Raw genomic sequence first — 18,369 nt, 5'->3', positions numbered from 1 at the left:
ATATATATATATATATAATATATATATATATATATATATATATATATATATATATATATATATATATATATATATATATATATATATATATATATATGTCGTACCTAGTAGCCAGAACGCACTTCTCTGCCTACTATGCAAGGCCCGATTTGCCTAATAAGCCAAGTTTTCATGAATTAATTGTTTTTCTACTACCTAACCTACCTAACCTAACCTAACTTTTTCGGCTACCTAACCTAACCTAACCTATAAAGATAGGTTAGGTTAGGTTAGGTAGGGTTGGTTAGGTTCGGTCATATATCTACGTTAATTTTAACTATAATTTAACAAAAATTACCCCATACATAATGAAATGGGTAGCTTTATCATTTCATAAGAAAAAAAATAGAGAAAATATATTAATTCAGGAAAACTTGGCTTATTAGGCAAATTGGGCCTTGCATAGTTGGCCGAGAAGTGTGTTCTGGCTACTAGGTACGACATATATATATATATATATATATATATATATATATATATATATATATATATATATATATATATATATATATATATATATATATACATACATACATACATACATACATATACACACACACACATATACATACATACATACATACATACATACATACATACATACATACTGTATAAACAAAATCCCAAACTAAAGAGAATGGAGCACTTTTTGCAAACAAGTGACCTTAATCAATCCTCAAAATGTTTGGAAATTCTAAATGACTCTTTCATTACACTTCACTATCTGCCTTTTCTTGCTTCAGTCTTGGCAACATAACAAGTAGTTCACGTGTATCAGTGGATTAATAGCGTTGCTGGAACTCGTGATGCCAGCGATTAAAGTCGATGTGAAAAACAACAATGGATCCTGTCGATAATCCAGCCATGAGGAATCTGAAAACACAGATTACATTATATTAATGTTCTTATTAATTACCCTACAAAAATACTACACAATATTTTTATTGGGCCTACCCTCTACAGCAAATAAAATCTCTCAATAGTGTGAATTATATGAGGTGGGTTATATGAAAATTCAGGTGATCTAAATATCTTGCAATTGCAATTTTATAATCCAAACCATTTATAAATAGACTCTACTCTGCAGCTTCTGTGCACTTACCACACCAGGATGTATAGGACAAGTGAAAATGGTGGGGTATATACGACATGCAACATCTTTGCTTGCGGATGAACAAATCACACATCAGAAGATGGAGAAACGAAGGTGTTTCGGTCCATCCTGGACCATTATTAAGTTGTGTGTGATTGACTTGATAATGTCAAGGTCTTGATTTGATAATAATGACTTGAAAATGGTTCTGGATGGACTGAAATGTTGTTGTTTCTCCATCTTCTGATGTGTGGTTTGGTCATATCTTCAGCCACATTATTGTGACTCATCATCTGAATGTTTGCTTGCCCTTTCATTGCAAAATTTTCACAGCTCATGGGGGATCAGATTCCCACTATAATCATATAATCAAGCACCTACATAGGAAGCACTTATAAAACTCAGCTCTCTTATAAAAATATGCTAGTAAATCATCAATAATTTGATCATCAATCTCAGTCAAATTCTGTATAAGAGAGCAATCTTGAACAAGGCCAAAAAATTGCCCTATCTATTGAGAGGAATAAAACAATATTTGAAAGGGTACTTGTCCCTGAGTAGTCTAAAATATTCCCTGGAAGTGGCATATACTACAAGTGCTACAAGGAAAGCTACCAGGGGGGCTTGGTAAGATAGCATTCACATCAACAAAATGATTAGACTCCATATCATAATTTCTTTTAATACATTATTAGAAATTTAAGATGCAATAACAATTAGACAGTTAAAAACTACTACTACTACTACTACTACTATTACTACTGTATGAAGCTGTAAAGGCACCTAGTCCCATAATTCATTCAAAAATAATTTTATTCAAGGACTTACCTCTGATCATGAGAAAGTGCGAGAGACCTAATAGCAGAGTCGCATGTTGGGAAAGCATAGAGCAAGGCCAGGGAAAATGTTCGCCACACCTCTACAATGCCTTTCTCTCCTCCAGTCATCATATACTCTCCGTCTCGACTCAGAATCACACACTATAAAGATAATTTCTATTAATATCAAAATTTGGATGCATAACTAGCAATGGCAAATAAATTAATTACCCATTCTACTTTCATTTCAATAATGGCATCATGTAACAGAAGACAGTGCTTTAAATCACAGTAACACTTGTAGATATCACAAATGAACATGCATGATGAATGAAATATGCTTAAACAGTACAAAGAGTATTAAACTGTGAGCATTTAGTTAAAATTTACTCAATGTTAAACACGGGGCCAAAGGAATGGACTCTTAATTCCCCCCCCTTCTACACCTGCAACCCTCCCTCCCTCCTCCCCTAGTGAGAGAATTTCCAGTGGATTTCCCAATAGGTAAGAACTCGCACAACTAGTTTTCCGGATGCGAGTAATTCCTGTAATGAACTTTAATTCCTTCACTGTCGAGAGAAGTTGAAAAATTAACTCTCCAAAGGTCATTTTCACAATTTATTATGGTTTGATGCCCAGGGATGCATTTCACAAGGCACTCCTTACATTTTCAAAGACAAAATTTTCGCACTTTGCCAAGACTTATATTCGCTTGGGGTGAGGTGGTACAGGACATGATGGAGATGAATATGTGGAAGAATAGCATAATGGATATTAATAGGACATTAAATGTTCTTGCTTCTACTGTCTCTGTGTTAGTTCGGGGTCTTGAAGTGGGTAGAATGTAGTTGTGTGTTAACTGGTTATTGATTGCTGGTCTTGACTTTTTGATGTGTAGGGCCTCACTGATGTACATCAGCTGAATATATGTAGAGTTGTCTTGTCTTCGTTATGAGTGGTGCAGTGCAGCCGCCTCTCGGGTAAGTCGCTCTTTTTCTGCTCTTTTGGTAACGAGTGGTGTAGTACACCACTACACTTTTGGTATGTAGTGGTGTACATTGTGGTGTACAAATTAGAATAAGGATAATAACATCCTTGGTCTAATTTGGATGTGTGTACAAAAACCAGCACTGAATGTAATGAGATGCCATTTTCTAGGTAAAGCCCCAGAGGCTCCCTGGAGCTATTGGGCTGACATTAGCTAATATTAGTATGGGGCTTCAGTCATATGGAGTTGTCATGCCTAGCGGGGACCACTAGCTAAAACATGGTCCCCTCAGAGGTGCAGGGAGCAATGGCCTATGAAACCCATGTATGAAAGTATTCACGTCTGCCATCAAACGGGGTTGAGCACCCAGAAAGGTAAGCGCTTCAAAACAAACCCATCCTGGTAGAAAAATTGCAACCTGAGACTGAACAGAGGATAGAATCTCCCCCAAAGAAAATCAAGCTAACAAGCAGCATGTCATTACACCACGTGCTGCTCGTTTGTGCCGACACCACCCCTCCCCCACCCCCACGGAGGGGGGGGGTCCCAACCCACTGAGCCGGCAGCCAGACTCAGTTTAGAGGCTGAAAAAGGAAACAAAACCCGCCAACTGGGGGAGGGAGGGAGAGCGCCAGGGAGTCTCTGGAGCTCTACCCAGAAAATGGCATTTCATTGCATTCAATGCTGGTTTTCTGTGGGGGAGCCCCGTTGGCTCCCTAGAGCTAACTACCAAAAGAGCAGAAAAAGAGGGACTTACCCGAGAGCCAGTTGCACCGCACCACTCATAATGAAGACGAAACAACTGGCTGCAACCGCCGACCCAAGGCGACACAAGACCACTGAGGGTCCGGCACATTAACAACATATTGGGTAGCCAGGACCCTGTTCGATCTCCAAAACCGCAGCACCCGAATTTCTGCCCAAGACATATTGCCAAACACAGCAGCCAAAGCTGCAAACATAAGAACATCATGGGTACAAGGGTAGACCGCAGGCTGGCTAGACTTGATAATCCTGCGGACGACCTGAGAGACCCGAGCCCTGGAACAGGGAACAAGAGAAACTGGGTCAACCCAAAGCGCGTCCCCAGACACAGAAGCTAAGGCTCGCAGGTAACGACATAAAGCCGCAACTGGACACGAAACATGATGCACCTCCGGGATGACCAGCCAAGCACCAATAACCCACAGACCCCTCCGAAAGCCTGCCGTCTCGTTCTTCGCCAGAAAAGGAGGAGATGGCTGCAAATGTTCAACATGTCCACCCGGTCCAAAAGAGCAAAAGCCTCTGCACTATACGAGAGCATAAAGCTCCCTGACCTGACCCCCTAGAGCCAAAGCCAACAAGAAAAAAGCTTTCTGGAAACAGTCTTGGACTGAATGGGCCACCAAAAACCGAGGGGAACAGAGAAAGGAGAGCTCCTGGTCCAAAGACCAGGATGGCTCAGGCTCAGGCATGAGCATGCAGGAGGTGGATAAAGGCATAAGAAAGCTCATGAAACAGAGCTGAAGTGACATCCACCCTGGACGCAAGCTGGAGCAGCTCTGCCAATGCCACACGACATGAAGCGACAGTATTTGGCATAAGATGTCTGTCCTGAAAGAGCCAAGAAAGAAACACAACACAATCTGAAACCGAAGACAACCTATGCACCAGAGCAGACTTCCACCCAATTTAGCTTCAGCCAACAAACTGACGGTCCGGCTGCCAGCTCGATGGGTTGGGACCCACTCTCCTCCTCTTGGGGGTGGGAGTGAGGGGTTTAACAGTAGAACTGTAATACAGAAGACCATAGATCTAACATAAAATGTTGTTCACTAGAAGGAAGGATACGCCTTTTATAAAAATATGGAGTGAGTGGGTAGTTGACCTGACTGGCAGGCTAGGGTCATCCCCCCCCCCCCCAAGTGATTAGAGCTCTAATGTAGAAAAACAGCAGCGCCACAGACATCCTGTGTCGAGTCATCAAACTTGGAGAATAATTCAGGTATTAAAGAATTAGTAAGAATAATCAACTGTGGTTAAGTACTTATGTTAAAATTAATGTCAATTAAGAATAGAGAATAAGTCTTGTATGTTATCAAAGAAGCATTTGACATCAGTAAGAATTTGAATATATGTAAGAAGTATCTTGTACTTGGTAAATAAGTACCTCCCAGCTTGCTTGCTAATTCATGTAAATTAGTGAAATGTGAAATGCAAGTGCTACTGAATATTGTAATTAGCCTGGCTCGAGTATCTAGATAATTCCCAATTGTTTTGGAATAACAAATCACCTTCTATGACGAATACAGGATTTTTAGTTAGTAACCCTCTTCAAAGATTAATTTGGCAACTAGCCTGAGGTCAGTCTCAGCTTGAGAGAGCAGGCTAAAGTTCAGCGTCAGTTGAGACATCCTGGGGGTCAACATCTCTCTCTCCAGAGGCATGGCCGTACAACTGGCCTAGCTGTGGTATTTAAGGTAATTGTTCTGTCTGAGTTATTACAGTGTAGAATCCACATTATTTGTTGTAGTCAATTTCGAATTGCCTCGGTTAGGAAAATATTCAGTTAGGAAGTGTTCAGATATGGTGTATTAATTTTTATTTTCTTTGATAATCTTTGATTTAATAAATTTTGTTTTAGAATTTTATGGTGTTTAGTGAAATTTTCCCTAACGTTTATTTTACATTGTTGTTGAGCTCAAGCCCCATGTGCGAGACTAGGCTCCCTCTGCAACCCTGCAAGCAGTTATTTAATACCTCAGATCATCCCTTTGTACTTTGATTTAATTCCACACTTAACATAAATCTTATGCCTCCTTTTCTGGTAACTGAGGATTCATTTTCGGGATATATGCCTAATTGATGGTATCCTTCACCGTCAACTGGGAGAATTACTCAGTGGGTGGAAGGTAGCAGGTGGTGGCGGCGTAAGACAGAGCTTGCAGTGTAGCATCGAAAGGTACAAGTATCCTCGAGCCGTGATATCTAAATGATCAAACGTTTAGATCTCGATGAGTTGAACTGAAGGTTACACAGCAGAACTCTGGTCTGTAGATTTACTTAAAGATGACCAGCATTTAACCAGTAAGCGAGGTTAAAGGCTGGCCCCCGTTATAGGGGGGTGTCAGTACGAATGAGTGGTGTGTGGTGTGATGACATGTTGCTTGTCAGCTTGTTTTTCTTTGGGGAGAGTTTCTAGCCTCTGTTTGATCTCGGATTGCAATTTTCTACCAGGAGAGGTCTATTTTGAAGCTCCTACCTTTCTGGGTGCTTAATCCTGGTCGATGGCAGACATGAATACTTTCATTCATGAGAGTTTCATAGGTCTCAACACTGAGGTCCATGCCACACTGCAACACTGAGGGGGGGTCTATATTCTGGCTAGTGGTCCCCGGTAGGCATGTCAACTCCATGTGACTGAAGCCACGTACTAATATTAGCTAATACCAGTCCTAGCTCCGGAGAGCCGACGGAGCTCTCCCACAGAAATATGAACTAGGAGGAGGATGTTCAAAAGATTACATATATTTATAAAATGTGTGCTTGACTTATAGATAATTCTTTTAATTATGAATTGTACTTATACAATGGGTCCCTAACTTATGAACATCTGATCTTTTGAACAACACCTTCCTAGTGTATATTTTTGCCCTTCATCCCACTATACAAACCAGTACCTACAGAATTTGAAGTGTATTGGTGATACACAACCATCATGCATCACCACTTTTCCTTACTTCCTCCTTAGTAATTTATTTCTCATTACTCAAGCATCAGATCAGACAAGCAGGACAATTTCATCATTCAAAGTATTTAAAAGGCAGTGTTTATTATATCCTTTGTTTCAAAAATTTTGGTTTTACATGCTGATTTTTGGTGGGCTAGGAACCTGACTTTGTACTCATTCTATTACTACTACTACTGTATCTTGATCACTTGATCTTTCCTTGTCTTTAAATCTATGTTTGAGGTAAATTTCTCAATCCTTTTAGTTTCTCAATTCTTTGTCATTGTAGTTTTGTTTCACTGTGACCTAGGCCTAAGGATTTGTAAATATTGTTATACCCAACTACATTTGATACAACTAAATATTGTTATACCCAACTACATTTTAGGTTTTGTGTAATTCTGACTAAATTCCTTCTGTGCTTACCAAAGTTAAGGTTTGCCTATCCTCTCAACATGGGAAATACTTAAAATCTTCCACCTTTCCTCTGCTGCATGTGTCTGGTTCCTACAGGAGTTGTCAACATGTACAAGAAAGGTTCAAGGTTGCATGGGCTTGGACATAATGTAGTTAACCTTGACCCACTAAAAAATATGCTATTGTTTTTAATTCCTTACTATGCAATGAAGTAATCATATTTAAGTGGCCTGGAATTGTCAAATTAGTTTGGTTTATTTTGTGTACATATATTTATGTACAACAGTTATTCCAAATGTTGTGTAAAATAAAGTGGAACAGCTTTAAATATAAGCATATAAGCCCTCTTCCCTACATGACGAATCAACAACTTGCATTATTGTGAGTCCATGGAACCAATGACTCGTACATCTGGGTGTGCATGAAATTATTTTTTTTTTTAGCACAGACAAAATCAGAGCCTTTGGTCGTGACAACTTACACAAGTTAATAAAATAATGGCTTGACCAAACAGATGTACAGCAATCTAAATCAAACTTACATTTTGCCATAAAGTTAGTTAGATTTAGCTTAAAATTTGAAAGGTGATGTATAATGCAAAAACAAATCACTAGAGCAGTGAGACAGATGATATCAGAACTTATATCACAATACAGTATTAGGATGATGAGAGGAAAATTTCAATGAGAACTAATATAGACTAATCATACCATGAAGTTATAGAAGTTTTCACACCTTCAGCATTAAATATTAACAGATTCCAGGACTATTCTGGATCAAAATCACTCAAAACACAGAGCTCATATAACATAGATCTGGCTTCAATAGGACTCAAACTCCCTGACAGTCAACCATCTATTTGTCACAGTAGTTCCTTCATAATTTAACATAATTAACTAATTCCCTTATATAATAATATACCCCAGATGCTTTTCAGAATACTTTACTGGAATCTCTGTGCCTAGTAGTTTCAGTTTGGGGTCTCAATAAAACAAGTTCTGAGATTTAACCCTTAAACTGCGCAACGCGCCTGCAGGCTCACGTCTGGTTTGCGCAACGCGCCTCCGGGTATTTGTATTTTTCACGTTCCATTCAAAACTCCCGCGGCTACATGGGGTTCACATCAGCTTCCTCAGGGCTCTTGTAAACAGACGCCATCTTTAAAAAAAATTGTGGTCCACATTCCCGGGTGTGGGAGCCTCAGTAGTGTGTGAGCAACCAAGGCTGGCGCTCGCAGCATGAGCGCACAGCACTGCTGTTCAGCATGTGACCACAGCATCGCCTAATAATGTCAAAATATATATATAACTTGTATTATTTAGCTATGATAGTGTTATATTAGAGCGTGAGTGTGATAATGACTGGGTACAATGTTCAAATATCAGTGATTCAATGCTGTTCACGATGTTCACAGCGCTAGCCACAGCACCACAGCATTATTTCGTTCATCTAGGAATCTTCAAATGATTTCTTAGGTTCCTTTTCAAAATAAACGTGTGGTCAATTATTCATTTACAGGAATTAGTGACCAGGATTGTGGTTATAATTAGCGTTGTGCGTAGTATTGTGGAAGGAGGAATTTTGATGAGGGAGGGAGGGCGAGAATTGAGGTAGCCTCATTGTGTGTGTGTGGCTGCCACTCTTGTTTTGCTCACCATACTAGCTTAGTGGTTCGCTATGGGCAACACATATATACATGGGTATATATAGTGTGTGTATATAGTGTAAGAACAGCAACAGGAGAATGTTGAGAGGAGCTATTTTGGTGAGGGAGGTGACGTAATCGTAGCGTCGCCTGCTGTGTGATTTTTCATGCAGTGTATGGTGGCCACTGTATGGTTTGGACACAATACCGGCTTACTTGCATAGTTCTGGTAAATAAAACATGTAGATAGGTATATAGAACATATGTAATAAGAACTATAACAATATGGTGGGAGGAGCAATGTTGGCGAGTAAGATGTTGGAGTGAGGGAGACTGGCTGGGTGTGGCTGCTCTCACTCGAGGTGTTCTGAATGTGTTCATGGCCAAATGCTCCTATTGGCCCATACGAGGCAGCTGCTATTGGCCCATACGAGGCAGCTGCTATTGGCCCATACGGGGCAGCTGCTATTGGCCCATACGGGGCAGCTGCTATTGGCCCATACGGGGCAGCTGCTATTGGCCCATACGAGGCAGCTGATATTGGCCCATACAAGGCAGCTTTTCTTGGCCCATACGAGGCAGCTGATATTGGCCTATACGAGGCAGCTGCTATTGGCCCATATGCGGCAGCTGCTATTGGCCCATACGAGGCAGCTGTTATTGGCCCATACGGGGCAGCTGCTATTGGCCCATACGGGGCAGCTGCTATTGGCTCATACGGGGCAGCTGCTATTGGCCCATACGAGGCAGCTGATATTGGCCCATACGAGGCAGCTGCTATTGGCCCATAAGAAGCAGCTGCTACGCGGTGTTCTGAATGTGTTGATGGTGAATGTATATAGTGTGTGACAGTGTATAGTGTGTAAATAGATTGTATATATACACAAATTAGCATGATACATAGTAAATATGTGCTGCATATGTGTACACAAGTTTCATGCACGTAACACAGTGTCTTCGGACAGTACAGATGTTGTACTGCGATATTATAATGTACGTGTTCATTATACATTGGATTGGCACATAAAAACAATGAAAATGTATTTGGAAAGGTGCGCAAAAAATGAACGAAAATATATTCGCGGCAACTCGCGCGCCCCGCCCCGAGCGCCTCACCGCCCCCGAGAGCTTACGGCACGGGCGCACGGGGAATGATGACGTCACGCCCCAACTTCCGGACCCCATAGCAGCCAAAGTAAGTACAATTTCGACTTTTTTTTTACATACCCATACTGAGGGAAGGGTTTTTGACACTTTAAAAAGAAAAAAGAATTTTTTCCTGAGAATTTATTTCCTGCGCACTGCGGGGGTGTCACATTTGGAGGCAACGCAGTTAACACTTTCGCGCTTTCCGCAAAGGTCACTCAGCCAACCGAATGTGCGCGCAGCGTTTTTATCGCTTAAGCGTAAAAACAAAAATGTGTATACTCTTTTTACTCTTCTGACCTTAGTTCTCATGCTACGTATTTCATTTTGGTACCAACGTGTTCGCAATAAAATTCTCTAGAAGAATATCAGTAAAAAAAGTCACGAAACGTATAGGGATACCAGCACCAAATAAATAACTACGAAGATGACTCGCCGTGAGCGCCCATCAGCAACAAAATGTTTTTACTCTTGGGATTGTAATCACCTCCACACTTATTCTACAGCGTTAATTTTGGTATCAATGGACTCGCAATGAAATTCCCAACACGGTGATATGAATATAAGCGTAGAATAATGATGCGGCCCGCCCGCAAGAGTGTGGGAAGTTGTGAAATTGTTACCCGGTATCGGTGACGGGACGACGCACGGCGCTTTGAAAGTTTATACTTATTTCACTCTCATGACATTAATTTTCTATGTACGTCATTCATTTTTGTGTCAATGTGTTCGCAATAGAATGTTCTATGTGCCCATAGGTAAAAAATATCAACAAAGCGTAAGTTAGAATAGCGCCAAATATAAAACAACGCTGGAACATATCAGTGAGCGTCAAACACACACGAAATGTTTTTACTTTTGTTATGTTTGTCAAGTTTATACTTGTTGCACACAGTTATTTTTGGTTGTATATTGATCGGAATAAAATTCCCTAAACAGACATATGCATATAATACATGATATGGGGGAAGCATTACCAGTATAAACGGCTAAAGTCACCCACCTGCAACCCGTTTGGGACAAAATACCATTTGATCGAAGTTATCCACACCTTTCATGAACTTATTGTACCATGCAGCCTAGTGGTGAGAAAGAGAGCCTCATAGCGCGCAGTTTGAAACAAACCCAAAGTAAATCGGATAGAAATTGAATTTTATACAAATATTTTAAAAGAGGACTCAACTTTATGTCCACTATGCGTTAGCGTTAGACGAAACGGGACGCGCCGGCGCGTCCAGATAGCGCGAAAGTGTTAAGGGGTTAAAAGCCACTACAACACATCTGGCAATATTGAACATTACATTGAATTCTGCACAATATCTTTCACATATTTCTAGCTTTCATTGCAATTGCACATTATGGCTTAAGGGTAAAGAACTGTCTTTTAAACTTGATTTTCAAAATTTTTTATTTTCCTGCCTTACCTTTTCTGCAAACAAATTAAACAATACCACTACTCTCCTGAAAACTTTCTGGCCTAGTACTAACCTGAATGTTGTCATTGTGAGATTCATGTCGGAGTCGTTTTCCATTCATGGTATAGGCGGCAACATGTCCTCTATCGTAATTAATAACAATTAGACCCTCACGGGACAGAGCAACATTTTCAGGAGAGAGAAAACCTTGTGGAGCCTCCAGTGACCGCAGTAAGTCCCCAGAGGTGGTGTGGATTAGTACAGGACCATCTGAAAACGGAAGCAAATATATAACTCTGCAGAATAAGAAGACTCGTTATCATTATTTGTATGGGCTCCATAGCACAGTGGTATATGTATGTTCTTGGCTCACAGCTGAGAGACCTGTGTTCAATCCCTGGGCAAGACAGTTGGCATATCTTCTTATACCTGATGCCTCTGTTTGCCTAGCAGTAAACAGGCATCTGGGAGTTAAGCAATTGTGGGATGCATATTGGGGAAGATCGGTGACTGGCTTAGAAGGGACCTCGATAAGCCTAAGTACAGTCTTCTTGTCCCTGACAGCAGTAATTAGTGAATAAGTCAGTATCCCATTTTTTCCTTTGAAGAAGTTTGGAAACATTAACCCATACAAATAAAAGAAGCATTATAGAAAATTAAAAAATAATACAATATTAAATTTTCTTTTCACCGTATTATATTATAACAGCTACGCTCTTCTAAGTGGTGGACAATTGAGTTCCACAGGAAAGGTAAGCTTCATATGGTGTGCCTGGAAAGGTCACAAGAAAGCTGCAAAATGGAAGTAAACATTAATAAATAATTAATACTGTACATGGAAGTAAACAAAAAACCAACGTTGAATGTAATGAAACGCCATTTTCTGGGTGAGCCCCAGAGGCTCCCTGGAGCTTATCGGGCTAATGTATGTTATATTAGACCGGGACATTAGCTAAGGAGTTCAGACCTACCAGGGACCAGCGCCAGAACCTGGGCCCTTCAGAGAGGTTTCATGGAGCAATGGCCCTGGAAAACCCCCTTGTGGTTGGGTCTTTTTCTATCTGCCATCGACCGGGGTTAGGCACCCAGAAAGGTAGGCATAACAAAACAAACCCCACATGGTAAAAAACTAAAACAAAATACCGAGCAGAGAGGTAGAAACTCCCTACTATCCCAAGGAAACAAACAAACAAGCAAACATCACACTTTACTGTCGTGCTGATTGTCCGCGCAGCCCTCTCCGCCCCGAACCTTACCGCGTTGCCTAGCATCAGTTTCGAAAGCTAAGCTTCAACCAACGCGAAAAAACCAGCGTTGAATGTAGGGAAACGCCATATTTTGGGTTCCCGGAGCTATCCATGGCTGATATAGATACCCTAACTATTTTGCATCAGTCGATGTGGGTGCCTACCTGGCACCACGAGCGAGAACCTGGCCCCCTCACAGAGGCACGGGGAGCAATGGCCCATAGAAATGCACATGTGATTTGGAGCATTCTATATCTGCCATCAACCGGGACAGGCACCCAGAAAGGTAAGCGCCACAAAACAAACCAAGATTCTGGTTAACGACGAAAATTGACAAACGAGTGGACAGAACTCCCCAAAAGAAAAACGAGCAAACAAGCATGACGTCACACGAGCCGTGCCACATGTCTGCGCAGCTCCCCCCTCCCCAGGAGGGGGAAGGGGGAGCCCCAGACCCCCGAGCTGGCGATCCACACCCCAGTTCAGAGGTTGGATATAAAAAATCACGAAAAACCGCCGACCAGAGGGTGGGAGGGATGCTGGGGAGCCTCCGGGACTCACCCAGAAAATGGCATTTCATTACATTCAACACTGGTTTTCTGGGGAGAGCCCCTATGGCTCCCCAGAGACCTCACCAAAGACTACCAAAGAAAACCAAGGGGACTTACCTGGGAGGCGGTCGGTGCTCCACTCCTCAACGCGAAGACGAGACAACGGGCTGCATCCACCGACCTAAACAAAACAGGCCCGACTGGGCCCAGAAACATTCACAAGGTAGTGTGCAGCCAGGACCTTGTTCGACCGCCAAAATCCCCGTGCTCGAATGTCAGCCCAAGACATATTGCTGAAGACGGCAGCAAGAGCAGCAAACATACGAACGTCATGGGCACGAGGATAGACCGCAGGCTGGCTGGATTTAATATTAATAACCCTGCGGACGACCTGAGAGACCCAAACCTGCGAACAGGGAAGAAGGGAAACCGGATCAATCCAAAGCGCGTCCCCGGACACAGAAGCCGTGGCGCGCAGATAACGGAGGAGGGCCGCAACCGGACACAACACATGGTGAACCCCCTGCCTGACAAACCAAGCATCCACAACCCAAGGACCCCTCCGGAAAGCAGCAGTCGCATTCTTCGCCAGAAAAGAGGAGACGGCTGCAGACAAACATACCAAAGACCACGACCAAAGGAGCAAAAATCTCTGCGCCGGAGAAGAGCATGAAGCTCTGCCACGCAACCCCCAGAGGCTAATGCCAACAGAAAAATTGCCTTAGCAAAACAATCTTGAACCGAAGGGGCCACAACAAACGGAGGAGAAGAAAGATAGAAGAGCACTCTGTCCAAGGACCAGGACGGCTCAGGTGGTGCATGAAGCAGGCCAGAGGTGAAACAACGCCCGAGACAGCTTGCGAAACGGCGCAGAAGTAACATCAATACCGAAAGCAAGCTGCAGCGGCTCCACCAGCGCCGTACGATACGAGGCGACAGTATTAGGCATCAGATGACGGTCCTGAAACAATCAAGAGAGAAAGGACAACACCACCCGAACCAAAAGCGAGGAGCAACAATAAAGTGTCAAAAAGAGCCAGGAAACTTCATACTGCCGCCGAGAAGAAACTCGCAGGTGAGAAACCAACAAGGACGCCACCTGCTCACCATAAAGATGGTGATAAACACGAGTCAAAAACACCAACCACAAAGACTCACGGAGAAGAGCGAACCAGTCACGTACCGGACCGGCCCGATCTCCTGAAAGAGGCGGAGCCGCTGAAAAACCTCCGAGTTCAGACACCGGGCAAGCAGCACCTGAAACCGCAGCTGGGCCGGCCACCACGGGGCCAAGAGGACCACTCGACCCTGGTAAGTCTCCAAGCAAGCCATGACCTGGAGCAGCAGCTGAACCGGGGAAAAGAGGTACAGGAACCCCCCACCTCGACCAGTCCTGCCAAAAAGCGTCGATCCCGACAGCCTCGCAGTCGGGAAAGGGCGCCACGTAAACCGGAAGATGCCTCGACCACGCCGACACGAAGAGGTCCACCTCCAGGCGCCCGAACGTCTGGCAGAGCCAACTGAAGGAGTCGGCATCGACCGTCCATTCCGTGGATAGGGGAATGAACCGGGACAGGCCATCTGCCAGGAAGTTGGACACCCCCTGGACGTGAACCGCCAGAAGAGCCAAACCCCAAGAACTCAGCAGACGAGTCACCTGAAGCGACCAGCCCCAAAGAGCCAAGGACCACATCGAACCCCCTCGGTTCAGGTAATGAACCACCGGGGAGCAGTCCGAATGGAGCCGGATCATCGATCCGCGGGCGACCCAAACCCTCCGAAGCGCAAACCACACCGCCGCGAATTCCCGCACCGTGCTGTGGACCCGACGGAAGGACGGACCCCACCGCCCCTGGCCGGCCTGGTGAGCACTGGTCACAAAACCCCAGCCAAGAGACGACGCATCCGTGAATACATCGAGTGAGAGCTCGGGCAGGCGCCAAGGCACTGAACCCCGAAAAACCCGAAGACGAAGCCGGCGATGCAGTAGCCGACGCAAAGCCCCCGGGTGTCGAACCCAGCGATCGCGAGAGAGGCGGAAGGGACATCCCCGAAGGAACCAGAACAGCCGATAAAGCCAAACCCGACCCGGTGGGTAGATCAACATCGCGAAGTTCAGGCTCCCGCACAAACCCTCGAGCAACCACTGGGTGACCTGGGAGCCCCCCAGAAACAGACACAGGAGAGACCACAGCCAAAGATGAGACTCCGGAGGAATAGACAATTAAGCGGTCCGAGAGTCCCACACAAGACCCAGCCAGGACCAAACCTGGAAGGGCACCAGACGGGACTTCGCCAGTTCACCAGGAACCCAAACCCGGCGAGCTGGGAAATCACCAAATCCCTGGCAAGCAGACACGCGAACCGACTGGGAGCCCAAACCAGCCAGTCGTCGAGGTAAGCCAACACCCGAACACCTAACAGACGCAGACGGGCCACCACGACTCGGGCAAGGCGTGTGAACACTCGACGTGCCAGGTTCAACCCGAAGGGGAGACAACGAAAGCAGTAGCACTGACGCCCCACAACAAAACCGAGCCAGTCCCGGAACCCCACATGAATAGGGACGTGCCAATACGTGACCTTGAGGTCCAGGGACACCATTCAAGCGCCCAGCTCTAACAGAAGCCGGACCTGGGACAGAGTGGTCATCCAAAAGGAGGGGCAAGAAACCCAAGGGTTCAGACGGGACAAGTCCAGAATGAACCGCAGGTCCGCACAGTCCCGTTTCGGAACTGGAAACAGGCGGGAAACCCACCTGAGGGATGGTGTTGTTTCGACCACGCCCAAAGGTACCCACTCCAAGATTACCAGACGGAGCGCAGGAGAGGAAGCCTGCCCCGTCAGCCCCAAACACCCCATAGGAGGAGGAGCCACCCAATGCCACTGCAGGCCGCGAGAAATGACCCGAAAAGCCCACAAATCGCGAGACCAGGAGTGAGCGAACAGAGTCAGCCTCCCACCCTCACCCCGTCAATGGGGCGAACCGCAAAAGAGCCGCTGCCCCTTACGAGAACCCAATACCTGTGGCCCACCCCGACGAACAGAACCGCAAGCCCTGGTATGACCCCGTCGGGAAGGAACCCCCCCAGTTCCCCCGGAGCACCAACAACTAAGACATAGGGTGGCAAGAGAAAGAAGCCGCCAGAATATAACGCTCAACCGCAGAAGCCTCAAAAAGCAGAGGACAAAAAGGAGAAGACAACCAAAGAACCAGGGCCCAAGAGGACTCCAAAGAGGAAGCAAGGACCGCCACGACACGCGAAACGCTCAGCGAAAAACCGCAGCAACGCCTTCCGCAGGATCAACGCAAAGAGCTTCAACATGGCAGACGACATCCGAGACCAAGGCTTCTAGGAGGGAAAAGAAACGCAGGACCGAAGCCAAAAAGCCACAAGCGCGCAAATTCTCTGCCACAAGAGCAGCCGACAGGGAAGGAACCTGCACATGGAGCTGCACCGCACCAACATCCCGCAGACAGGCAGGAGCGAAAAGGCACTCATTAAGGTGCTCAAAATCGCCTCCAGGTAAACCTGGACTACCGTCAACGCCTCACGCCACTCAAACATGCGGGTCCGACAGAACAAGTCCCAAGCATCCAGCGAAAACAAGGGGCAGTCTGCAAGGCAGGACGACCCCGAAACCTCATAACGCACCCAGTTAGGACACAACGATCCAAACCTGAATGAAGAGGGATCCATTATGGAGGCGTACTCTGGGTCACGCAGGAGGTAAGCCGCAAATGCCGACCGCACCTCAGGCGGAGAGATGCAGGTAGCCGAAAATCTCCGGAAAGACGGAACCGAAGAATCCACAGAGACACGGAACTGAACCCGGGAAGGAGCAGAACCCAAGTCCAAATCGTACGCAGAGGGGGGGAAAGGAAAACCCCACTCCTTGCAACAGTAAGCCCCACTCAGAAGGCCAGAAAATCCAGGCATGGTCCAATGGAGCCCAAGGCCCCCCAAGTCAGCTCCTCCCCAACCCCAGGAGCCTCTACACCAGGCCCCGGGGCCGAGCCGTCCTCCAAAGCCCCGGCCTCACAAGAAAAAGCTGGGAGAGCCGAAAGAGCCGGAAGAGAAGGGGCCCACTGGTCAGACCCTGGAGCATCGGCTGGAGGAACAGACTCGAATGCCTCCGTAGCCACCCCATACGGGGCAACCCCCGAAACTGCCCGAGTCTCAGAAACCTCTAAACCCCACCCCAACTCCGAAGCCCTCAGATGCTTTGGGGCCGGAAGCAGGGGGGAAAGGGACAGACTGAACCATTGAAGGGGAAGAACAAGGGGGCATGGACAGAACCAAGGCCGAAGCCTTGGCCTGTGTTTCTGCCTGAAACGCTGCGCGTACTAGAGGCTTTACAAGATTGTAATTACTATGCTATGTATCCTCAATCCCAATGTACCTTCTTGTATATATAAAAATAAAAATAAAAATAAAGCGACCAACACCCCCAAGTCTGGGTCCCTATACACAAAGTGGGGCAGCCTCGGGGCCTCCAGGGAAGCGACAACCCGAGTGAGTTGCAACAACCTAAACCTACCTTGCAACGCACGAGCTGCCTGCACCCGAAGTAAATCATCAGCAGACTGGGTGAATTGAGTCACAAACAAGCAACACAGCTCGCAGGACACAGGGTCAAATGTGTCACCGACCCAACAGGCAGCATGACGGAGGCAAAAACAATGAGAGTCACCCTGAGACAAGGGGACAGAGCAACCCTCAAACTCGCACACAGCGAGAGAGGACCAAGGGTCTCCTCCATCAGACCCGAGAGCCCCCCCGCGGGGTTTCCCAGGGCTCCTAGCCTGGATCTGCTAAGGGTTATCCCAGGCAGGGCACTGCTAACCGGTGTCCCAAACTACCAAGCAAACTAACTGCTAAAAGCTAATCCCACAGGACATGTCCACTCGCGAGGGCAAAGCAGGGGGTACCACCACACAAACGACCCTAATATAAGGGGAAGGGAAACAGAAGGTAGACCCCCACCAGGCAAAAACAAAACGAAAAGAAAAACCACACAAGTGGACAATGTACCCAGAGGGAACAGAGCCAGCTGCTATTATAGGTGAAAACTAGCTACGCAGTACCCTGCGCCCCACCAGTGCTATAACTATCACTAACCCCAAGGTAAACAAGGGAGGAAAACCCCAAACACTCGAGGCGACCAAACGCCAAGCAGCGAAAAGCCAATAGAGGTAGACCCAAGGTGACTTGTGGAAGGAAACCCCAAGCCCCAAGGGCGGTACTTACAGGGCACTCAGGGAAGGTGACCCTAAGCACATGCAGCCCGAGTACC

At 45.6% G+C, this 18,369-nt stretch overlaps 1 protein-coding gene across 1 annotated transcript in view; it reads right to left on the bottom strand.

The window, feature by feature from the left end:
* Positions 1-673: 673 nt before the first annotated feature.
* The window catches only part of LOC138373309 (neurobeachin-like), a 67,285-nt gene continuing 49,589 nt past the window's right edge, over positions 674-18,369 (bottom strand). The window contains exons 14-16 of the mRNA XM_069339491.1: positions 11,347-11,543; positions 1,961-2,112; positions 674-912 (exon numbers count right to left, since the gene is read on the bottom strand). Of these exons, the coding sequence (XP_069195592.1) occupies positions 822-912; positions 1,961-2,112; positions 11,347-11,543 (440 nt within the window). The 3' untranslated portion in view covers positions 674-821. The remainder of the gene's footprint in view (positions 913-1,960; positions 2,113-11,346; positions 11,544-18,369) is intronic.

This window comes from Procambarus clarkii, chromosome 41 (genome assembly GCF_040958095.1).
Source record: "Procambarus clarkii isolate CNS0578487 chromosome 41, FALCON_Pclarkii_2.0, whole genome shotgun sequence".
NCBI lineage: Eukaryota > Metazoa > Arthropoda > Malacostraca > Decapoda > Cambaridae > Procambarus > Procambarus clarkii.
The sequence above is the reverse complement of the archived record's forward strand: the minus strand, read 5'-3'. Positions and strand labels throughout refer to the sequence as shown.